Below are 20,675 nucleotides of genomic sequence, written 5' to 3'. Positions count from 1 at the left end.
TATTTGATGTGTCTGTTTCGCATATTGGCTCTGGAAGATCAAAAATGGATCGGCGGCTTTTTGTCAACAACATAAAAGTTTGTTTTTTTGTTGGTTCAAGTCTTGAGCTGTTTGTTCCCGTCATATTCAGATTCAAAAGTCAAATCCAGGGATGAATTGATCTGGTTTTGCAGGAATCAATATTGTTGTCGAAGGTGCGAAGAGATATCAGGGGACAAATATATGGTTATTTCTATATATTATATTAAAAAGAACGTTTGTGCAGAGAGCTCGAACCAAGCTTAGGCAAACTTTGGGTACAAAATAGAATCACATGAAGTCAAAAGTAATGGGTAGTGAACCCAAATCTATGGGGGTTGTGTTGTGTCAGGAGAATCGGAAAACAATGATGATCCAAGAGGAAGAAGCAAGTCGGTCAGTAGGGGTATAGCCAAGGTGCTTAGATCTTTGACTTTGGGGGCTTATCTTGCTTTAAACGCACGACACCCTATTATCAATGTCAGCATGAGCCAATAACTCAATAAAAAAAGCATGATCAATGCACATACCTCTTGTGTGCAAGTAGCAATAAGTAGTCCATCCTTGGACCAAATCTTCTGGAGTGCTAATCCTCGTCCCTCTCCAGCCCAGGTGCTTTCTGTTTCAGACAGCATCCACTCATCCGCCCGGAATGCCATGGGGTTGTGGAAATAGATCGAGTGATCCAGGCTGACCATCATGCCAACTTCATTATGATCTTTCTCGGATTTGACGTTGGTGGCTTTGACAAGGGCACCTTCTATCCGGCGGCGCAATTCCGCGGCCTCCTCTTCCTTCAGCTCCTTCAACGCTCGCGTGATATCCTCGTCGTCGAGGTCTGATGGGTTCTTGAGAGCTTTCAAAAGACCCTCCAGTTCAGCACGCGATGAGAATCGGGGGATATCGTGGACGCGGGAGACAGTTCCGATGAAGTAGCTATCGGTGATGTAGGCGAGAGCGGACAGGTGTGCTTGATAGGCGCCTTCATCGGAGATGTGACCACGAGCGCGGATATACCGTCGAATTTTCTTGTCTTCTGGGTTGGGAGAGTCGCCTATTTTATGAGTTTTGTCATTATGAATTGCATGGCGTGGACGCTCCGGTCCGAGACTTACGGTTCACAATGCCCGCCTTCCTCGATTCAAAGGGACCTCCGCCAGCATCGCTCAGAGCCCTGATACTTCCCGGTTCAGCATCAGTCGGTAATCCCACATCCGGCTTCGGGGTAGCATGGTTGAGCGTCTTCTGGCCACCACTGCCTACGCGACTAAAACTCAGCGTTGTAGTGAAGATAGGCCGACCCCGTTGTCGCGCTTGCACGGTTCTCGTTATAAAGCTTCTTCCATCGCGGACTCGCTCGACATGATATAAGATCGGAATCTCGGAGTCACCAGCAAGGACAAAGTAGCAGTGCATGCTGTGGACGGCGTAGTCGGTGGGGACTGTTCGCATCGCTGCTGATAGGGACTGCGCGATCGCTGCACCACCGTAGATGCCGCGAGCTCCGGGGGGATGCCATAGGGGGCGAGTATTTGTGAAGACATCCTATATAGAAAAGTGATCTGTTAGACTGGGGCAGGTGCTCGAGTTGTGCGATGGTATGCATACTGGGCCGAGGTCCGCCAAAGGCGTCAGATCGAGTACATTCTCGATGAGAGCCTTGGAATGATCCTGCTCTGGAGGATCAAAGATGGTCACGCGTTTAGCCATGTTGTCCGAGTAGTACAGATCGTCTAGGGAATTAATGAGGTCGACGTCGCGGACAGCGGCGGGTTCCTGGACTTTTAAATGCGGAAAGAGCCGAGGTCCAATGCGTGCTGATTAAGTTGCTTGCCGGCACGGGTACTGAGACTATGTACTTCCCGACACATGCCTCTACGGAAAACATGTGTTGGCTTTCAGTATCATGTTACTTTTAATATTTATATGAACAAATTCCATATGTTCCTATCCTTGATGCGACCGTGCAGTTTCCTCTCTACGGACTGTGACCACGCGATCGCTCTAATATCTCGGAGCCGCGTCGTGCTGAGGTAAATCAAATCGATAGGTGTTTCGAATAAGATCTGGCGACGGCGCACTTGACTGATCCTGAAGCAAGCGAAGCATTTGTCTTCGCTGCATTTCTTCGTCACTAAGCAAGGGAGTACCATCCTCTGGGTGGGGACGGCTAGAGCTGTTGTCATGGTAGACGAACAGCGCTGCGAGAGGATATAATGCAAAAAACGCAGCGGGCAGCCCAATGCTCATGACACGTAGAGTGTTTAGGGGTAGGTCGCGCGCAAGGACATGGAAAAGGGCATTAAAAAGTGCGAGCAGGTTTATTATCGAGTAGGGACTGAGATCATTAGCTGCGTCATCAGCCTCGTGCGACCACAAAACGTACCAAAAGATGTAGTGAATTAGGAAAAGCTTCTGATGTCGCTGACAGAAAACGACCAGCCCCGATGCGATATAGGATACTCCGACAAAAACGAACGCGCAAGTTATAGATCCAGTGATGTCGATTCGCAATGCGTCTTGGGTGTTATTGATTGCTACGGCCAAGATCATGTAACTAACGCCCAAAATAATAGTCAGCGACCTTATGCTGTTGAGAAAACTCCATTGTCGATATAATGCAACTGACCCGAGAAGCAGCAGCGCCGCAAAACAAACTGTTAGGATCTGCCATGGTGCCGAGACAGCAGATTGATTGAGATTCAAGGATGAGACTGGCATATGGGCGAGCCGTCTCCAACCGATTCGCCAGGGGACTGGGATAGCTTTGGGCTGCAGATATGTTCAACCGCAATCAAAATGAAACATGAAAAATGATTAACGAGTGTACATAGACCCAGGTTCGACTGGATAAAACGAGTGAGGGAGTAGTTTCAAAAGCTGAGGAGGCTGGATGCAGAAGTTCTGCAGCTGAGGCGCGTACCCCTCACTCTTCAGGTTGGAGGCTCTTAGGCTGTAAGTCCGGGTCAATTAATACTCCCACGCAGGCTTGGTTAGGTGTGCCATTTCGTGAAATTTTAGCTTTCCTTAAACTAAGTGCCTTTTTAGAAAGTTCTTAAACCAACAAGAATCATGATGTTGAGAATGAAAGGAGGATACGATGGGGACAGCAGTCAGATTGGGTTGTGCGATCGGTCGCATATGAGAGTCACCAAGTACATTGAAAACATAACAGGGCCAATCCTCCCTCCTACGTCAACTACAAAGTATCATGATTATTTACATGGACTAATGGTGCGCGGCTACGCTGCTTGAACAATTGTTGACAAATTAAACTTTCAATACATCTCGGTAGCTTCTGGGCCCGATCGGTGGAAGAGCTCCACTTCGAAACCTTTATTTCCTCCTCTGAAAATGATAGAAATTTTTATAGAGGTCGCTACTTCTCAGTCGTTTTTCTGGAGGACTTGTTCATCCTCAGCGTAAGCATTATCCCTATGTTTGCCTCTTTCCGGGTGTTCACTCGGCGAGCGAACAAAATGCCGAACTCCTCATATGTTTTGTCCTTCGTTTCAGGAAGACAGAAAAAAGGTCCAGACAAAGAAGAGGAAAGAAAAGTCACTTCAATGGAAAGAGACTTCCCACGCCAGTTCCCAGCAGTTGGATTCAACATGAGAGGGTTGACACTGTTGGACACAATCTGAGTAATATAATAGGCAATACGACTCAAACAAATTTTCAATGTGTGTAAAGCAAATGATAGCTCATGTAATTAAACTCAACTCTGCCCTAGACATTTAGTTACAGAACTAGAAACTACATATTTGCTAGATAGAACTTTAAGTTTTTCTTTCCCTATGATCTTTACTGGAATTATATTTCACTGCAAAGACTTCCAGCCGTCAATCCCCTTTCCCATTCCAAACATTTAAATACATAGAATTTGTAGGCTCCTCACTGTCAGAGTACTTGATTGGGTTGGATCATATTTACTCGCCAAAGTATATGAATGGAGAGCAAATGGAATGTTTCCATTATCGCTGCAGTGTCAGGACACCCGGTCTGTAAGGTAGAGTGTTGTAGTTGCTGTTAGCGTTGGGGTCTCTTCCTTGGTAGAGAAGCTGAAGGTTACATGGGTCAACGGTCATCGTCTGATCAGGGTTGTGGCGAACAAGATCTCCGTGGCTAATGTCGTTGGTCCATGTAGCGCCGCTGTTGGCCTTTCCAGCGAATGGCCGGTCCTCGGTTGCCGCTTGCGCTGTCCACGAACCGTCAAGACTGTTGGCAGTGAAGGAGCGGAAATACCGTCCATTTGCCCCCATTGCCTCGACGATCATCAAGTATTTGTTCTGGCCTTGGATGGTGTACACCTGAACTGCTTCAAACAGATTTGCGGTCGTGTCACTCATGATCACTTCTGACACCGTGCCGAAGTTGCCTGGGAAATGATCAATAGGCATGCTGGTGCGGTAGATCTTGCCATTGTCTCCCGCAAAAAATAGGTACATATTTTTAGCATCGCCGATGACTGTTTGATCGATAACGCCAGTACTAGAGCCGGAGATGCTTCCCGAGAAAAGCGGCTGCTCCGAAGACCATCCATTGGCGTTCGAGGGATCACTTGAAGTTCGGTAGGAGAACGCGGTGGAGCCCCATTGATAGGCCAAGATCCAAACGTTCTTCGGTTGAAAGTAGAAGAGCGTAGGGGCAACAGTGCCGACATTCATGACGTTCTGGCTCGCCGAGGCCATATTAGACCAGTCCGAAAACAGGCCAAAGTTCATTGAGCGGTAGCTCCCTGATGTATCAGGTGCCGATGCATACACCAGATGCTGGCCGTTGTAGACCACATTGGTAAAGTCTTTGAGCGCCGACCATCCTGACTTGGGCTCGGCTAACGCACCAGTTGATGTCCACCGGTAGGTGGAGGGAAGATCGCAGTCCGCCGAAACACCTAGCACCGATGCCAGCAAAACAATGCCAGACGACAGCAAGTGAGCTTTAGTCATTGGGGGTCTCATTGCGGTGTGTTTTCTGAAAAGCGATGTGTTCAAAGCTAGAGAGGCGTGAGGCAATAATTCGAAAAACGAAGGATAGACGGGTTTATATCCTACATAAGGCTTGGCTTTGGCAAGAATACCCCGAACAAGACAGATAGATTGCTTCTTGCCTTAATGGATAAACTCCAAGTGGCTTAACCGGGAAAATTCATGATGTATTCTACCTACGTTTCAGCCATGCAAATCCATTTTACCGAGTATCGCTGGAAAGAGCTGCTCAACCCGTCGGGAGTTTGCCCCTTTGGTCATATATTGCGCCTTTCAAATAGGCTAGTGCTGTGTAGATCACTTCTTTTTTTTAGGTCAACACACTCCGAGACATAGTTCGTGTCCATGTGTGTCATGTCTGATGAGTAATATACATGCGACACGCCATTGTTTTGCTAAAAGGCATCTGAGAACCCCAAAACAGCGGAAGCCCTGATTCTGATAATGACTGCCATGCCATTCTGGCGAAGCACCTAGTGTAGATGGAGTTGATGGCTTTTAGCCTGTTTTGCTCCTGCATGAAGAGTAGCATCAGTGGCGCCGTGCGATTAGCGAGGGGCTTAGGGAAAAGCGGGGCCAAGTTTAGCGGGAATCCGGGGGTTTCTGGGGGTCATGTTCAGGGTCTATGGGGAAGGGTCTCCTAGTTGGGCGTCATTTTTCTAGTCTACTCTCGCTCTGTCTTCGATTCTACTCGGTAGTGCTCCGTGCTCTCCATTTCTACGTATGACCTAATCATTGGTAGGTCGAATGCGCGCTTTATATATGTTTGCTACTGCGAAGTCTAGGGGATGCTGAGCTCTTAGGTGGGTTGTATAAACATCAAGAAGGATATAATAATATCGTCGTAAACACATTTTTGAAACACCACAAACTATAAACACAAACAACCAACCTACATTGACCAAGATGAAAACTTGTTCTAACTGGCTGTGACCACCAACTATCGTCATTCCCGCCTCAGAAACGACCTCGATAAACCCGTCTAGCCGTTTTGTGGATACCATGAAGCTTCTCATTTGGCACAAACATCGGCATAGAGTCCTCCCAAATAGAGTCAGTAAGCACACGCTTATTTGACCCGTCAGCATCCATAACAACAACCTGACCATAAGGCTGGAAAGTCTGATCGTACAGCGCACACTCATACTGGAAGCCGAACATGCCAGTAGAGTAGGCAATGCGACCATCCCAAGTCCAAACAGCGTGGGCATCATTGGCACCACTACTGGTCAGCACCTTGATATCCGAACCATCAGAGCGCATCGTGCAGATATCATAGTTGTAAGAGCTGGTCTTGCGGGTGAAAACGATTCTCTCGCCATCTGGGGAGAAGAAGGGTAGATTGTCCCACTCCGTAGTGAGGACGGAGATCTTTCGAGTCTGTAAATCGAGGAGGCGGAGACCAAGCTGGGACTTGTCACCCAGGGTCGAGTTTGTTCCCCAAACACGGTAAACAATCTTCTTGCCGTCGTGCGAGTAGCTGGGGAATCCGTGGTTGATGACGCTGCTGTTACTCTCCAGGGTTGTCTGGCTGTCCAGCAATACCTCTGAGTATGTACCATTGGCGGTAGCACGCACCAGCCAGCCGCCACCGATGGCTCGGCCTTGGAACCAGAAGCCAACACCGAAGGCGAGCCAGTTTCCATCGGGGGACCAGGCAGGGTTGAAGGCACCTGCTGTGCCCATGGCAATGGAGGATGAGTCTAGGAAATCGGAGACCATGTCATTGTAGACTAGGTGTTCGTCTGTGCCGTTGACATTCAGGGAGACGATAGAGGAATTGCCCAGTTGCTTCTCAGTCATGGCAATCATGTTTGTGTTGGACAGCTGAGGGAAAACATCGGTGAAGCGGTACTCCCAGTCCGTGTCCCAGCTGTAAAGCTTCTTGTCCATGGGACGGACAGACCAGGTGGTCTTCTCGTAGACCACTTTCTTGCCATCGGCAGACCAGGCAGGGGAACGAATGGTGACGCTCGAGGTGTTCACGAATCCACCATTGGTTGTGTGGAGACCTTCCTTACCGGCACCTTTGGCGAAGTAGCCAATCGTGCTCTCAGAGAGGTATTGGGGGAAGATCTTCACGCCAGATCCCTCGACTTCAACGCGACGATCAACGCCTGTGGCAAAGTTTACGGAAACCAGGGTGGAGTTTGCAGAGTCGATGGACTCGGGACGGTGAGAGTTCCATGTGTTTTCACGGGTCATCTCGTAGAAGAGAATACGCTTGCCGCTGGGAGACCACTTGGGGGAGCCCAGAGAGTAGCCTGACCTTGCGACCACGCGACGGAAATCAGATCCATTGGGGCGAATAGCGTAGATGGAGAGCTCCTGTGTATGCTCCCATCCTGTCACACCCAGGAAGGTTGGGTCTCCATGGCCGTACCATCCCGAGTTACGATCCGACGAAAAAGCAATCCATTGGCCGTCGGGGGACCACGAGGGACGGAAATATCCGTCAGGTAGAGTGGCATTGGCGGCAGTTGAGGCAGTACCGGTCAGGTTCCATTTCTTGCCGCTCTCCAAATCCAAGACCCAGATGTTGGCTTTATAACCATTGGCAGTGGACACATAGGCGACTTGCTTGCCATTGGGAGACATGACGGCTCCGTCTTCCACAGAGGATGTCGCTACTAGCTCTTCGAGATCGGAGCCATTTGTTCGAACGCGGTAGATATCTGAGTTGCCGTCGCCGTTGCGCTCTCCGGTGAAGGTGATCCATTCCCCATCAGGGGAGAAGGTGGCATGGTATTCGTAGATAGAATTAGATAGTAAAGGTCGTTCATTGGAACCATCCACATTGGCGACATAGAGCTCAGAAGTACCGGGAGCAATACGATTCATGTAGAAGATGCCTTTCTTATCTGAGCTGGGCAAATCGCGCGGTGTATGCGGGTGAGGAGGTGGCGTATTCAGCTTGTCCACTTTCACCTGTTCAGCATAAGGGCAAAGGGCCAATGCCGTGGGCAGAGCCAAGCCTAATAAGGCAGCGGACGTGGAGAAATGCATGGCGAGTGCTTAACAGTTGAGCAGACGACTACAGCACGGCGACAGAAGCCGCCGTTTTCTAGACGGTACTTTCATACTTATAACGTACCATTTAAACAATAAAATCCTTTAATAAACGATCATTTCCTTTCAGGGCTGTAGCACAGTTCTTACCTCCGACGCCAAACCCACCTTTGCGTAATGAAGTCCCCATTACTAGCGTAGTTTGCTAGAGTAGTGGCACCGCGCCAAGGACTTCATCTTATCTGATGAAGCAAGCTAGCAGTCGAGTCTCCAGTAAGAGGAAGTTCTGTTTTGGTGCTATCCATTCAGACAGTGCGCTTGCATTGGTCGAGATTAATCTTCCTGTTCATTGGACCTATCGGTTGCACCCGCGTTGCAAGACTTGAAGAAGTAAGCAGGGATCGTCGTTGCTTGAGATTGACGGGAAAAACCTCTCCCGCGTGTTCATTTAGTAGACTTTGTTAGACAGCCGGAAGGGTGCAGTGATATGATTTTGAACGATAGTAGCAAGGGAGACATGGGAATGCCCTGAATGTAAGGAGTGGCAGGAAAGTAATTGTATCACCTCTATTGGCTCCGTGCTCGACTCTACAACTTCCCCAGATCTCATCTTCGGATCCCGACTTCTCTGCCAAGCACATCGGTACGAGATGTAGTTCAAGCACTCGGAGATTTCCTACTGACCCGGCTATTGTCCTTCATTTCGTCGTCCATGCAAGAGCATCAATCAAGCCAACGCAATCAAAGGCTTGGCAATAACGAGCCAGTGGACTGCAGAACAATTTTGTCCTGCATGTCTTTGAAATCTAGATTGTGTTGCAAGTCCGAGCCCGAGGCTCGGGCGGAACTACTAGATCAAGTGTGCAAGATGTGGATCACAGGTAGAGTGCCTTTCATTTTCCGCGCCGTTGGTCTTAGCATGGACTAGACTTGTGCTCGAATCAAGTTCCCTTGCCAATGTGACAGTGCTCGGCAGCAATCCGAATTACGTTGGCTTTAATACTGAGGGAGGATAAACGAAGTTGAAATATCAAAGCGTGAGGGGCCAGGCAAGTCACACAATGCCCCTTGACATACAATAGAAGGGCTTCTGATTCCAATTCAGAACGCTGGGTGTCATCAACACGGTGAAGCTTCCCTTAGTTTGTAACAGTAATTCAGAAATTCTGGAATATACAATAGCTATTTTGGACCAAGAAACAACACAAATCGACCCGCAAGGTGAGAGCAGCTAGCTGCCTTGGGCAATTTCCAAGTGAAACCCTGGATTCTAGAGTGGCATCCTCTGGAACCCCATCAGAAGGATACCCGCTGAAGCTGCCGGATGCCACAAATCAAGAAAGGAAGGCAGGGTTCCCGGGACTGATAGATTGAGGGATTGGTTAGCTATAGCGGTGGAAAGGATCAAGCAGGGTCCCCGCAGGGCAGCCTAGGGACATCCAGCAAGGGGGTCATGTGAAAGAGTAGTTAACAGAGCACTCAAATCCCATTTCTCCACAACATCCCGAAATAACAACGAAAATACACGCAAACGGAGACAATAACTCAGAAAGATCTTATGTCATTCGTTATGACCAACATATAAACCCACCCTCATCTAGCGCCATAAAAAGCATTGCATCAGAAATCATTTGCAAGCCTGACTTGCAAAAGAAGCCAAGAAAAACCCGGCCAAACAACCTGGTCAAAAAGATGTTGTGTCTTGAGTCAAAAGTACATAAGAGTATAATAGCCAACTCATATCCAATCGTCCCGCCAAAGCCCTATCAGACTGCACTGTATCCGCCCCGCGAGCCTGCTCCCTGCAGGGTATTGATCACACGGCGGAGCCAGTCCTGGAAGATGTAGGGGACATCGCGGATGGTGTCGCCGTGCGGGAGGAGGTCCCAGCCGCGGGCGCCGTAGCGGTTGTAGTTTAGCCATGAGCCGAAGATAAGGTAGGCGGCGGTGCAGAGGAAGGCACTGTGTGGAGCAATCAGCAAGCAATTCCGGCATAGAGGGAAGACAGAGTTCCATAAAACCTACATTATAATCAACCAAGTGAAGAAACCCCAGCTCTTCGAGCCAGATGAGTCTCCCTTCTGCTTCTGGTAGTCGTCACAGGCATATCGAGTACGCCAATCCAATCTCAGAATATAGGTATCATCATCTGCAGGACCAAAACTCCTGAACTGGAGGCTGCTGTTCTTTGGCGTCTCGCCTTCATCCGCGGTAGCCGTAAGACGTCGCAAAATCTGCGCCGGTGTATCTTCCAGTGTATCTTGGAGTGTGTGCAACCCCTCCAGTCCGGATCTATCGGGATCACACTGGAATTCAATGACAGCACCTGCAGCCTTGGCTTTTTGCTCGTTGTCATCGCCCTTGTATTCACCACCGGCGAGCTTAACGAGGAGACCTTCAGAGTCGGGGTTATCTTGCTTCAATCGCTTCACTTCGGGGTCCTTGGAGCCATGACCACCGTGGTCGAGTCCGACGATCGGGAAGCCGAATTCGGTGCCGCCGTTTCCATCTTTTGGAGACCGTTGTACGAAGCCGCAGACTAGAGTGAGTAAAAACATAGTCAGTGGGGATTCCCGGTGCCAGTGTAATGATGCCAACACGCTCGCGCTCGCGATCACCTCGATACGTACTATTCCTGCTCGCGCCGCACGTGGCCTTGCCCTGATGGGCTGCTGAACCCAGAATATTGCAGATATTGAGGCGGTATGTTGTATTGGTAACGAAATCGTCCGTTGTTACGCCGTGTGTCACTTCGTGGACGCCTTTTAGGGGGCTGAGGTCATATTTGTAACCGTCGACCTTGATGTGTTGGCAATCAAAGCCGGACGCCGAGGCCAGGCCGGGGACGAGAGCGGTGAGGAGGAGTGAGACCCCACTTGATTGTATTCGCATTGTGTTCGTTGTGAGGGGTACGAAGAGGATTGATGGGAGAGCCCACGGAGGTGATTTGAGGCTCCCGCGCGGGATGGAGAAGCTTGAGAGCTTGGGTGGGGATGGTCACGAGGATGGGCACCGGGTTGGTGAATGTGACCGGTGCACAGGCACAGATGACGAGAAATGGAGAGTTGGGGAGTTGGGGAGTTTGGGACAGTCAAGGTCCACGGGTGCTTTGGGTATCAAGTTGAGGATGACGGTGTTCGGGAGGTATTTCGTTTCTCCGGTGCGGCTGCAGGCAGCACACGCCTAAATGATACCGACGAAATCGGAGAGAGGAAGCTGGAAGAGTAACGTTTTGATTCTCTTAATGGGTTATATTCGATTCAGATATCGACAGTGAAGCTATTTACCTGTTAGGTAGGTAGGCAGGTGCCTATGTACTATACCGCGATGATGTCACTTGACCATCTTGTAGTTACAGCTGCCAGCAGTGATATATATAGAGATGTAGATATAAACCAACTTGCTCAATCCAACTCCGAATGCCATTATCTTTCCATAAGTCGACAGTGGTTCCAGTTCATCCCCAGGAAGCCGGCTAGCAGCAGTATTCTTGGTCATATAGCAGCATTAATATGTACCTCGGTAGTGATTCAGCAACATATAGCATAAGCTAGAACGACAGAAGTAACAAAAACAGAAAGAACAAAACCAAAGCAGCCAATATCTCCAACAATCTACACCTTCTGTAGAGTATAGACCGAGTCCGCATCGCCAAACGCGCACGGACCACCCCACTCAAACCCGATATCAAAGTCCCAACCGACAAAACAGCCACACAGCGTACACAGCGTACACTCTGTCACCACTCCCCGGCTCAAACAAAGAAATAAAACATCCAACACACCCAAGATGGTGCAACCACGCATGGTAAAGCACGACCCCTCCACACAAGCTCCCCTCACCCCGCCAAATCCACATGAAGGACGCCCAGACTAACGCGCCCACACGCAGCTCTCAAAAGCCGATGAGGCGACAGCCGGCGACGAGAATGAAGTCCGCCGCGAAGACCAGGAGAAGATCAATCGTTTTTCGCGGCTGCATCAGCGGGAGACTTTGCTTGAGGAGCAGTTGAAGGGGAAGCAGGTATGTATCATATCTTATACCATATCCCTATGATTGAATGTCACGGTGGACATGGGATTGGCTAATTGGTTTATAGAAGGATAAGGAGGATCTAGAGGAGGTTTCGATGGAGCTTGAACTTGCTGATGAGGACGAGCTTGTCCCGTGAGTTGATATCCTTCTCCTTTTCCTTTTTCTCCTTTTTTTGGTTATTTTCATTTCTGTCTTCCATTGGACAGAAGTCCAAGGGAGCGAAGGAATGAGTGAATCAATGGATCTTTCTAACATGTCTCCAGTTACAAAATCGGTGACTCTTTCTTCCAACTACCTCTACCCGATGCGCAGAGCATGCTCTCCGCATCCACAGAGCAAATCGACACCGACGTGTCCAAGCTAGAGGATACGCTGGGTGAATTGCGCGAGGAGCTGCAGCAGCTCAAGGTTGCCTTGTATGCTCGCTTCGGAAGGAGCATTAACCTGGAGACTTAAGTGTGGTTTCTCTGACCCTGTCTCTAACCCTTTTCATTTCTCTGTCTAAAATCGTCACTGGAGTGATGTCCTTCGACCCAACTTCAAGTCTTACCTAGCTAGATTCAATGAAAGCCGGATGGCATTCATTCGATGACTTATGTATACTTCCTTTCTCCCTTTCAGGGGATGGTTTATTTCCTTTCTTTGCTTTACCCTTTACCCACGGGTGATCATGTTAAGGAAAATATTATAAGCTTAAACTCAGCTTGTCAATATCATTGAAACAAAACACACAATAGGTAGAGGTATCTAAGAGGGCTATCGAAAGAAAGAAAGGGACCGCCAAACAACAATAAGAAACAACATGAAATAGCCAAACAACTGTGGCATATATTTATGAACGGCACAGGATTCTCGAATAATCATCACAGATAAACGCCTATTCTTCCGTGTAGCGATGTCCAGTGACCCTGACCTGGAGTGGAAGGATATCTCTCTCGCCCACAACGGTACAAAAGATTAGAGAAGAAAGTCAAGAACTCCAAGTCATAGCCACTGTTCACCGATGATGTCATTGTCCTCGTCCGGGAGGATATTTATATACGGCGTCACCCTTATGTTTTTCCTCGTAAGGTTTAATTTTTCTGATTTGGCTGCGTTGCGATGGAGATCACCGGAACTTGGCGCGGCACCGGCCCATGATCTCGTTTTGGCAAACCAGCTCGGCGCTGAATTCACTGCCGTCTAGTGTGAGGTAGATGTCGAAGTAGACGCGGTAGAAGATGCCCTGCGGTGTGTCCATGCGTTCAAAGTCGGTCTCTAGGTTCTTGCGCGATAGATCGGATGTGAGTGTGACAACCTCCTTGATGCCTATAAAAGGTTTAGTGAGTGAGATCAAGAACAGAGAAAGCTTGACTTACGGGGATCCTTGGTGTACTCGGGGCAGACGTCTTCGTCGCAGGCGTACAGCACATCCTCATACATGAGTGTGGCGCCAGGAGCAACTTGGCGGAAGAAGCTGACCTTGACGGGCTCGCCAATCCTGACACGCTCTCCCTTCTGGACGAAAATCTGACGAGTGTACTTGCATCGGTCACGGCCATCCAGACTGGGAACACGGTATTGTTCTGGGTGGTAGCCCTCCTTGAATGGCTGGAGCGTGGCCATCAGATAGTGTCGACGGGCCACACGGTGGGTGATGACCCGCTCGGTAATACCTGCCGTGACAGCGCCCTTGACGATAGCAGCCACAGAGTCCATGGGGCGAACCACCTTGGTCTGATACTGTGGTGGCACGTGAAGTTTGATCTGCTGGAAGAGATATTCTGAAGCACCAAATCCACCAACAACGAGAACGTTCTGCATAGCAGGGTTAGTGCTGGCATGTCAAACAGAAACGAGATTCTTACCTGGAGCAGACGGTTCTGCGCTTGAATGGCGATAATCTGGTTGCGAACCAACTCGAGAATACGGTTCACAACCGGTTCAAAGCACTGAAGAATCTCTTCATTGGTGAAGGTCATGTAGCCCTCCTCGATGCCGGCGTCAGGGAAGTCAGCCTCAATACCCACATCTACAGCCCACTTTTGCCCGTTATTACGGAAATCGGCCTTGATGCGGTTCTCAAAGTCCATGATACACTTCGCGTATACCTTGCCTGCAGTCCGAGAGCCATCAGGCAGCTTCATCTTACGGATCTTCGCTCGCAAGATGTTACTGAAATTCCGGTTCAGTGCTGTTGAACCGCACGAGTCACCAGACCCGGCAGTACATTCCATCACGCTGAACGGCGACTCTTCCTCGACCTCGTATGCAATCAAATCCACGGTACCACCACCACAATCCACGATCAAGATGGCATCGCCCACCTTCAGGTTAAGCAGACCAGATTTGGCACAGAACAGCGCCGCCGCCTCTGGCTCCGAGACCAACGTAAGTCGGTTGTCGTTCTCGTCGCGCAAGAAACCAGCTTGAATAGCAGCAGTACGTGTCGCAGCCTTGCCAGCGTCGTTCCAAATAGCCGGCACAGTGAGGTAGTACCGGATGTTGCGTTCCTCACGTGTAAACACCTCACCCAGTGTCTTCTGTAACTGCGAGCGCATGGCTTGTCGTAGCTTGAAAAGGTAATCGGCCGCGACATCGATTTCAGACTTGCCCGGGGGCAGTGGGGGCAGGTTGATGGGATCGATATACGTGTTCCCGGACAGCATCAGCTGCAGCTTGAACCACTCCACCTTTTGCACACCAGGCTTGGGGTATCCAGTCGGGGCGAGAGCGTCGGCGATATCGGGGCCCCAGCCTACGACCTTCTGGTATTGATCGTAATAGAGGACGGTGGGAATCTAGCCAGGCAACCGCGAGTCAGATCAAGCGCGTTCGCGAGTCTCGTGCCATGCTTACCTTTTGTTTCGTGTGAGTTCCGGCACCCGGCCACTCGGTGATGATGTCTTCCCGTGCTTCATTGTTGGTCGCGAATGCGAATGCGACACCGGAGAATGTTGTTCCAAAATCAATGCCGACGATGAGTTGTGCCTTGCTGCGACCCGCGCCCTCGACCTCCACCGCGGGGTTGCGCCCGGGGTACTGCGAAGTCGACAGTGTCGTCGGGATGCTGGGGGCTACCTGTTGCTGCTGCATACCGTAGCCTTGGGCAGTGTTCATGGGCACACCAGGTTGGGTGTATGGGGCGTTTGTGGGCGCGGGGTGTTGACCGTGTTGTACCATCGGGCTGGTTGGGCGATTGTTCATGGTGTAACTTGGCGGTCGGCCCAAACCCCCGGGTGGCTGATTCATTGGGAGACTTGTTGTTGACGAGCTGTGGCCGGAAGGTGGAGAACTGGGGGACGTACTCGCAGGGACAATCGGCGCAGGGGGAGGATTCTTCTTGTTCCTGAAGTTGAACCTGAATCGGGAACTCATGAGGTCCATGTGAGGCGAGAAAGGTGGGAAGGGGAAAAAGGTGAAAGAGAGGGGAAAGTGAGGCTGAGGATACGAGGTGGAGAGATCAAAGGGAGATGAAAGAACGGGAGGTTTGAAGGGTTTGAAGGGTTGAAGGGTCTGAAGGGGCAGAATGAAGACCGAATTCGAGTTTCGCTTATACTTGACATTTGTATATTCGTTTAATTTTGTCCGTCTCTCTCTTTCTGCAATTGTATACACTCTCTCACCGTTTGTTTGTAGGTTCCCCCGCGGGGTACTTTGTATACATTTGCCTATACGGAGTAATTTACTCGGCAACGGACTACATATATCACAGTAGGCTTCAAATGCCATTTATCTTTTACTAAGGAATGCCTTTACCATGGAATTGCTTCAGATGTGTTCTTTGTTCGTTTTGGCCCCCAAGCACTAGGACCATGGGGGCAAAGCCGCACAGCCTTGTCATTTCTAATTACAGACGCCCAATTTCCCCTAGACAGAGCCTAGACAGGAATTTTGCGGGCCACCCAGTGAGATGGCTGGTAAAGATTTTGAAGCAGACTCGCTGGGTCCTGGATATAGCCGCAAGCCCGCCGATCCTCAGGCCGCCTCTCAAGGCGGAAGCCCATGCGCTCCACGAGGCTCAACACTTCGTCCTCGGATAACTCTACATTGCCAGGCTCACCTATCCCAGATTCCTCGTGCCCGACCTCGCTTTCGTTGCGGGAATGGCCATTTTCAAAGTGCCACAATAGCGGGCCAACGTTGATCCACAGCCCGTTCGGCTTGAGGCAGTGTCGGATCGTCTCGATGTACCGGATCAGGTTTGGCGCGGTGTCAATGAAGAATACCGTGGTGACTGCGTCAAAAGCTTGCTGATTGTTGGGCTGGGTGTATAATACGGTGAAATCGGCTGCAGACATGGACATTGTTCCAAAGCGACGGCCTGAGTTGGCCATCTCCTGCATCGCCAAGGCGGGATGCACGTCGGGTATCATGATCTGCTGAAGCTGCTGCGCTCGAGATTGTAGATTGGAGAAATGTAATGCGAAAGGATGAAGCGCATGCTTTGCCGTTCCTTCAGTGTGATTGAGAACCCAGTTGCTGGCCAGGAGTTGATGATAGGAGATCTCATTTCCTTCGGCATCATAGCCAGCCATGCAGACCTCGAAGACTAAACGCCCCAAACCGGCACCAGGAACCAAAATGCGGATTTCCTCTCCGCTGTCGCGCCTTGCCTGGAACTCATTGTGAAGGTCCTGGATGACGGGGTCATAGCACACTTCTCGCTCGGTTCGCCCCTCCAGGCTCCAGTCACGATAGAACTGGCGGATCGTCGAATGCGCCTTGTTGACGTCCGATGAAGTGGCTGTGTCATGCCAATTTTCCTTTGGGTTATTTTTGTCGGGATTGGTAGGAAGATCAAATGATTGTAATCCAATTGCAAGAATTGCATCTGCAATTTCAGCATTGACATCGATAGCGTCATCTACCTTGTTGAAGTTGTCAAGGATAGAGAATGGCGGCTCTGATAGCATCTGCCAGTGTGCCGATGGCAGGGCATAAAAGGCCTGCCGCCTGCGATGTGTGGTGTTCATGTGGGCATTTCGCCGATATTGTCTATCAATAGGTTAACTATAGTCCGATGTTTTTGTCTGTAGACTTCAGGTTCTGCATATTTGGAGCATCTTGAGCGCTGGAGCTTGAGACCAACAATATTTCCATCAAGGACAACCCTCATCGACATACCTGAATGAGTCAAAAGCAGCAAACAGCACTCTGCGCTCTTCCGGATCAGAAAATGGATCAAAATCACCTCCCCAGCTGGATTCCTCTTCCCCAGTCTGGGGGTTTTGGTGTGTCTCAGATGACATGCTAAAATCTGCACGCGAGAGGCGTTGTGCCCTCTATTCTAGATTCTAAGAATCAAAACGATAGCAATAAATCAAAGAAATATGGAGTAGCAAAGGAGTATATGGAGGGGAAGAAAATAAGTGGGATGTTTTCGTCCTGAGGCAGAAACACCTGGGATTGGCCGACATTTGGAGGGCGGGGACTCCAACATCACCAACACCCGCCATTCCTCTTGAGATCCTACCTAGGTTGGCTGTTTCGTCCTTTCTTGATTCTCTAGAGAAAGAGTAGCGATGGCCACCGATATGTCTCCAGCTATCCCTCAAGCAGAGCTTACCCCGCCGAGCGTCAAGCCTCAAGAGCTCTCGTTCACATTGCCCAGAGCTTTGCACACAACGGCACATGTTCACTTGAACTTTATGAACCATTGTGCCACTGTTTTCCTCGCTACATCTACACCTGGTGACTCGGGTGGCTCTATCAAGCCGATGGGGAGCTTTGTCTACGCAATGCCTGATGTGAGTATCTTGAACATCAGTCTTTCTCCTTGATCATGTAAAAAAAGAAGATTTCTCGTGCTACACTCCTATCAGATAGGGTATTTATCTATTCAAATTGGTTGAATTGTCCCTTTCCGTTGGAGAAACAGCAATCAAACAAGCACTGCCCCCATCTTTGAACCCCAAACACACACAATGTTCATATGTATCAAGCATCGTCGCATCCTGTGACTTGAGCATCTCCCATTGAAATTACTCTGATTTGTTGTTAAATATATCTCTAACATAATACAGCGCACGTCACCCAAATCAACAATCTCAACCACACTCTACACATCACCACCCAGTATCGAATACACAACTCGCATAGCCAAAATCCTGGCTAGACGGCTTTACATGCCCGTCTACGTCGGTTGCAGCATTGACCCGCATTCCTTGGGCTTGGAAGTTCAGGAAGAGATGGAGGGACTTACCAGCATTGTTAACGTGATTATGGCGAATTGGGAAGAGCATAAACAGGAGAAGGCTAGAAGTGCGAAATAAATGTATTCGGAATATCACGAGATCTCTCTTGTGGAATTTGCAGTGTCTTTTTCACCAGATTAAACTGCCACGCCCAGAAAAATGTTTAATGAAGCATACCACTTTTGGAATTCCATGTCAGCGCAGTGTCAAACAATATTCTATAGTCTATGATCTCTGCCTTTGTGACTCGGGTCCTTGGTGAAACATGGCCGTCACACTGTTGTTAATAAATGCTTTCTGCCCAGCATTAAAGATCATATAACAGAGGTACAGCATCATCCTTCCCATTCAGGCGGCGATAATACAGTCCCAGAATCTAACTTATCAAGGACGATAAGGGGCCCTGTGAGAGCCTAATGCAGCGATGGGGATCATCCAAGAGTTCACTAAACATCGTCCTTCATCTCGTTCGATATCTAAATTATATATGTCCAGTTCAATGTGGAAGGCTCCGTCTCAAAAGCAAGGGTCTACCAATTTAGACAACAACTGAAAGCGGAGAGTAATGTGACGAAGTTGCAAAAGATATCCCTCTATCAAGTGGTTAGATAAAATGTACATTCATCGGATCTAAGGGGCATTATTGTATCATCGGAAGGATTGCGCCCTTATGGCTAGTGGCCGATGCCATTGTTTCAGGGTTTCAGGAACACGAACGGGCCCCACCATTATATTGCTCGGGTATCCTGAGAAAGTACACATAGAAGTAAGCTTGGGTCAATCAATTTGCATGCTTAGGGTCGGAGTATCAGAAGCAGTAGTACGTAGCAGTAGGCAGCACCGAAAAAAGTAGAGTTTCACATGCTACTAGTAGTATGGAGTATAGCGTTACATTTACGCGATCCACAACACAAACACAAAATTCCAATATCCACCAGGTCCTCCAAGCGAAAGGCTTTATAAAAGTACAACTACGAATGCACATAAACCACTCGAACAATGCGCCCCTGACAGGGACCAATCGTCCACTCGGCAGGCACTCCGGGCATCTCAGATCTCCTACGTCAAAGCGTCCAAGCCTAATTAATCTGAGACATTTGCGGAACTAACAGACGGCAGGCCTCGGGAGTCTCAGGTTAACGGCGACAGCAGGGCAGAGCAAATCGGAATGACTCGGTTAGCGGGTGAGTTTCGAGATCGTTGTCCCGCTGTGGGGCGAACTGAGGTTTAGACATCTGTACCTGTAGAAAATACATGTGAGTGTTTAGATGAATGGTCTGCATTTACGCGCGTGAAGCATGAACATGTACATGTATTTGCATAGCTTAACTATGCTATGGGACGTTAACTACGTCAGAACCCTGTCGGAGGCGTCCGATATCCACACGTCCCTTGAATGATCATCTGAGACCGCCTGATGATCAGTCTCGACGCGTAGACAGTCTCCGCTTGGCCCAGAAGGCAGACCAAATTGAAAAAGGGGTTGAGATTTACACCGCAATCTCCTTGCCAGGAAATGAAGACTCCTTTAGGCCGAACGGGACATATTTCTCACCCGATCATTGGCTCATTTATCGCAGGTCCATGCTTCCAAACCCCTGCATTATGGAGAATATTTCCGACGGGACGAACCGAGGGGAGTTCTGACTCCATTATGGTTAAGCTCGTGCATGCACCCCCTGTTTTCCAAGGAATGTCGCCCCGAGCCCTTCTTGCATTGTTCGGGTGGATTATCGTTATACATGTAACCTGTTTTCCTCGAATTGCCTCTAACCGAGGCTGTGCGGGGAAATTCAAATAAGCCTGTTCCTTCGATACGAGTCGATCAGGGCGCCAGATGTCGCTTGGTGAGCCGATCGGAGGAGTTCCGAGCCTTCATAGGACAGATTGACGGAGGACTAGCCCATAATGGAGAAGGGGGAGGGGCGGCTGAGTGTCTGTGCAGGGTTTTCCTGCATAGCATTTCACGGCCAGCGCATCAAGGCATGGCGGAATGGCACGGGAGCTATACTCCGTGCTCGGCACCAAGCCTATTAGGGTGGGAACGCCGGGGGTCCAGAGAAGTGATTTCGAGGACTTCAAGATACATGGACCTGCACAGATGAAACATAAACGTTCGGATAAAGCTCGGGGCAACCCGTTAGCACTTCGGCTGTGATAGGCGAGATGCTCGGCATTCTGTTGAAGAGAAGATTGGCTCCAGGTCCCACTGCCCGGGCCAGCCATCCGGGCTTCCATGTGGTCCGGTGCATACCTACCGAGTCGATCATTCAGACATACGATTATAGACAAGACAAGATCTTCACTCTTGACTTCAGGGGACGGGCTCCGGGATCTGCTCAGACGCCGAACCAGTTCTGATCATCCACTAGGACTGGTGGACCAGAAAGCACACCGGATCGAGAAGAAGACAAGGTTCATATCCCAGCCCGCTGGTGGGCCATGGAAG

The 20,675-nt window shown here is 49.6% G+C and overlaps 9 protein-coding genes across 9 annotated transcripts; 2 read left to right on the top strand and 7 right to left on the bottom strand.

Moving 5' to 3' along the window:
- Positions 1-439: 439 nt before the first annotated feature.
- On the bottom strand, positions 440-1,728 carry PENARI_c010G02791 (uncharacterized protein; the record flags this gene model as incomplete). Its single annotated transcript, XM_022632165.1, has 4 exons — positions 440-487; positions 549-1,072; positions 1,134-1,563; positions 1,627-1,728. 4 exons carry the CDS (start codon positions 1,726-1,728, stop codon positions 440-442), a joined length of 1,104 nt encoding a protein of 367 aa, XP_022487824.1.
- Positions 1,729-2,022: 294 nt separating this feature from the next.
- Positions 2,023-2,739, bottom strand: PENARI_c010G08187 (uncharacterized protein; the record flags this gene model as incomplete). Its single annotated transcript, XM_022632324.1, has 2 exons — positions 2,023-2,575; positions 2,648-2,739. 2 exons carry the CDS (start codon positions 2,737-2,739, stop codon positions 2,023-2,025), a joined length of 645 nt encoding a protein of 214 aa, XP_022487835.1.
- Positions 2,740-3,992: 1,253 nt separating this feature from the next.
- On the bottom strand, positions 3,993-4,967 carry PENARI_c010G00857 (uncharacterized protein; the record flags this gene model as incomplete). The annotated part of the gene is made up of 1 exon (XM_022632116.1): positions 3,993-4,967. The coding sequence occupies one exon, from the start codon at positions 4,965-4,967 to the stop codon at positions 3,993-3,995; it is 975 nt and encodes a 324-aa protein (XP_022487931.1).
- A 996-nt stretch (positions 4,968-5,963) lies between these two features.
- PENARI_c010G06662 (uncharacterized protein) lies at positions 5,964-8,012 on the bottom strand (the record flags this gene model as incomplete). Its single annotated transcript, XM_022632275.1, has 1 exon — positions 5,964-8,012. The coding sequence occupies one exon, from the start codon at positions 8,010-8,012 to the stop codon at positions 5,964-5,966; it is 2,049 nt and encodes a 682-aa protein (XP_022487940.1).
- A 1,769-nt stretch (positions 8,013-9,781) lies between these two features.
- PENARI_c010G01151 (autophagy-related protein 27) lies at positions 9,782-10,907 on the bottom strand (the record flags this gene model as incomplete). Its single annotated transcript, XM_022632121.1, has 3 exons — positions 9,782-9,977; positions 10,041-10,554; positions 10,646-10,907. 3 exons carry the CDS (start codon positions 10,905-10,907, stop codon positions 9,782-9,784), a joined length of 972 nt encoding a protein of 323 aa, XP_022487701.1.
- Positions 10,908-11,804: 897 nt separating this feature from the next.
- Positions 11,805-12,506, top strand: PENARI_c010G01088 (tubulin-binding prefolding complex subunit GIM3; the record flags this gene model as incomplete). The annotated part of the gene is made up of 4 exons (XM_022632120.1): positions 11,805-11,822; positions 11,907-12,038; positions 12,115-12,182; positions 12,314-12,506. 4 exons carry the CDS (start codon positions 11,805-11,807, stop codon positions 12,504-12,506), a joined length of 411 nt encoding a protein of 136 aa, XP_022487890.1.
- A 652-nt stretch (positions 12,507-13,158) lies between these two features.
- On the bottom strand, positions 13,159-15,236 carry PENARI_c010G08074 (Hsp70 family protein; the record flags this gene model as incomplete). Its single annotated transcript, XM_022632320.1, has 4 exons — positions 13,159-13,358; positions 13,409-13,847; positions 13,898-14,830; positions 14,889-15,236. 4 exons carry the CDS (start codon positions 15,234-15,236, stop codon positions 13,159-13,161), a joined length of 1,920 nt encoding a protein of 639 aa, XP_022488051.1.
- A 674-nt stretch (positions 15,237-15,910) lies between these two features.
- On the bottom strand, positions 15,911-17,281 carry PENARI_c010G02480 (uncharacterized protein; the record flags this gene model as incomplete). The annotated part of the gene is made up of 2 exons (XM_022632162.1): positions 15,911-17,027; positions 17,157-17,281. The coding sequence occupies 2 exons, from the start codon at positions 17,279-17,281 to the stop codon at positions 15,911-15,913; spliced, it is 1,242 nt and encodes a 413-aa protein (XP_022487934.1).
- A 273-nt stretch (positions 17,282-17,554) lies between these two features.
- Positions 17,555-18,304, top strand: PENARI_c010G07062 (proteasome assembly chaperone 4 family protein; the record flags this gene model as incomplete). Its single annotated transcript, XM_022632284.1, has 2 exons — positions 17,555-17,779; positions 18,056-18,304. The coding sequence occupies 2 exons, from the start codon at positions 17,555-17,557 to the stop codon at positions 18,302-18,304; spliced, it is 474 nt and encodes a 157-aa protein (XP_022487990.1).
- Positions 18,305-20,675: the final 2,371 nt, after the last annotated feature.

This window comes from Penicillium arizonense (assembly GCF_001773325.1).
Source record: "Penicillium arizonense strain CBS 141311 chromosome Unknown PENARI_contig010, whole genome shotgun sequence".
Lineage (NCBI taxonomy): Eukaryota > Fungi > Ascomycota > Eurotiomycetes > Eurotiales > Aspergillaceae > Penicillium > Penicillium arizonense.
This window is presented reverse-complemented; position numbering and strand designations above follow the sequence as displayed.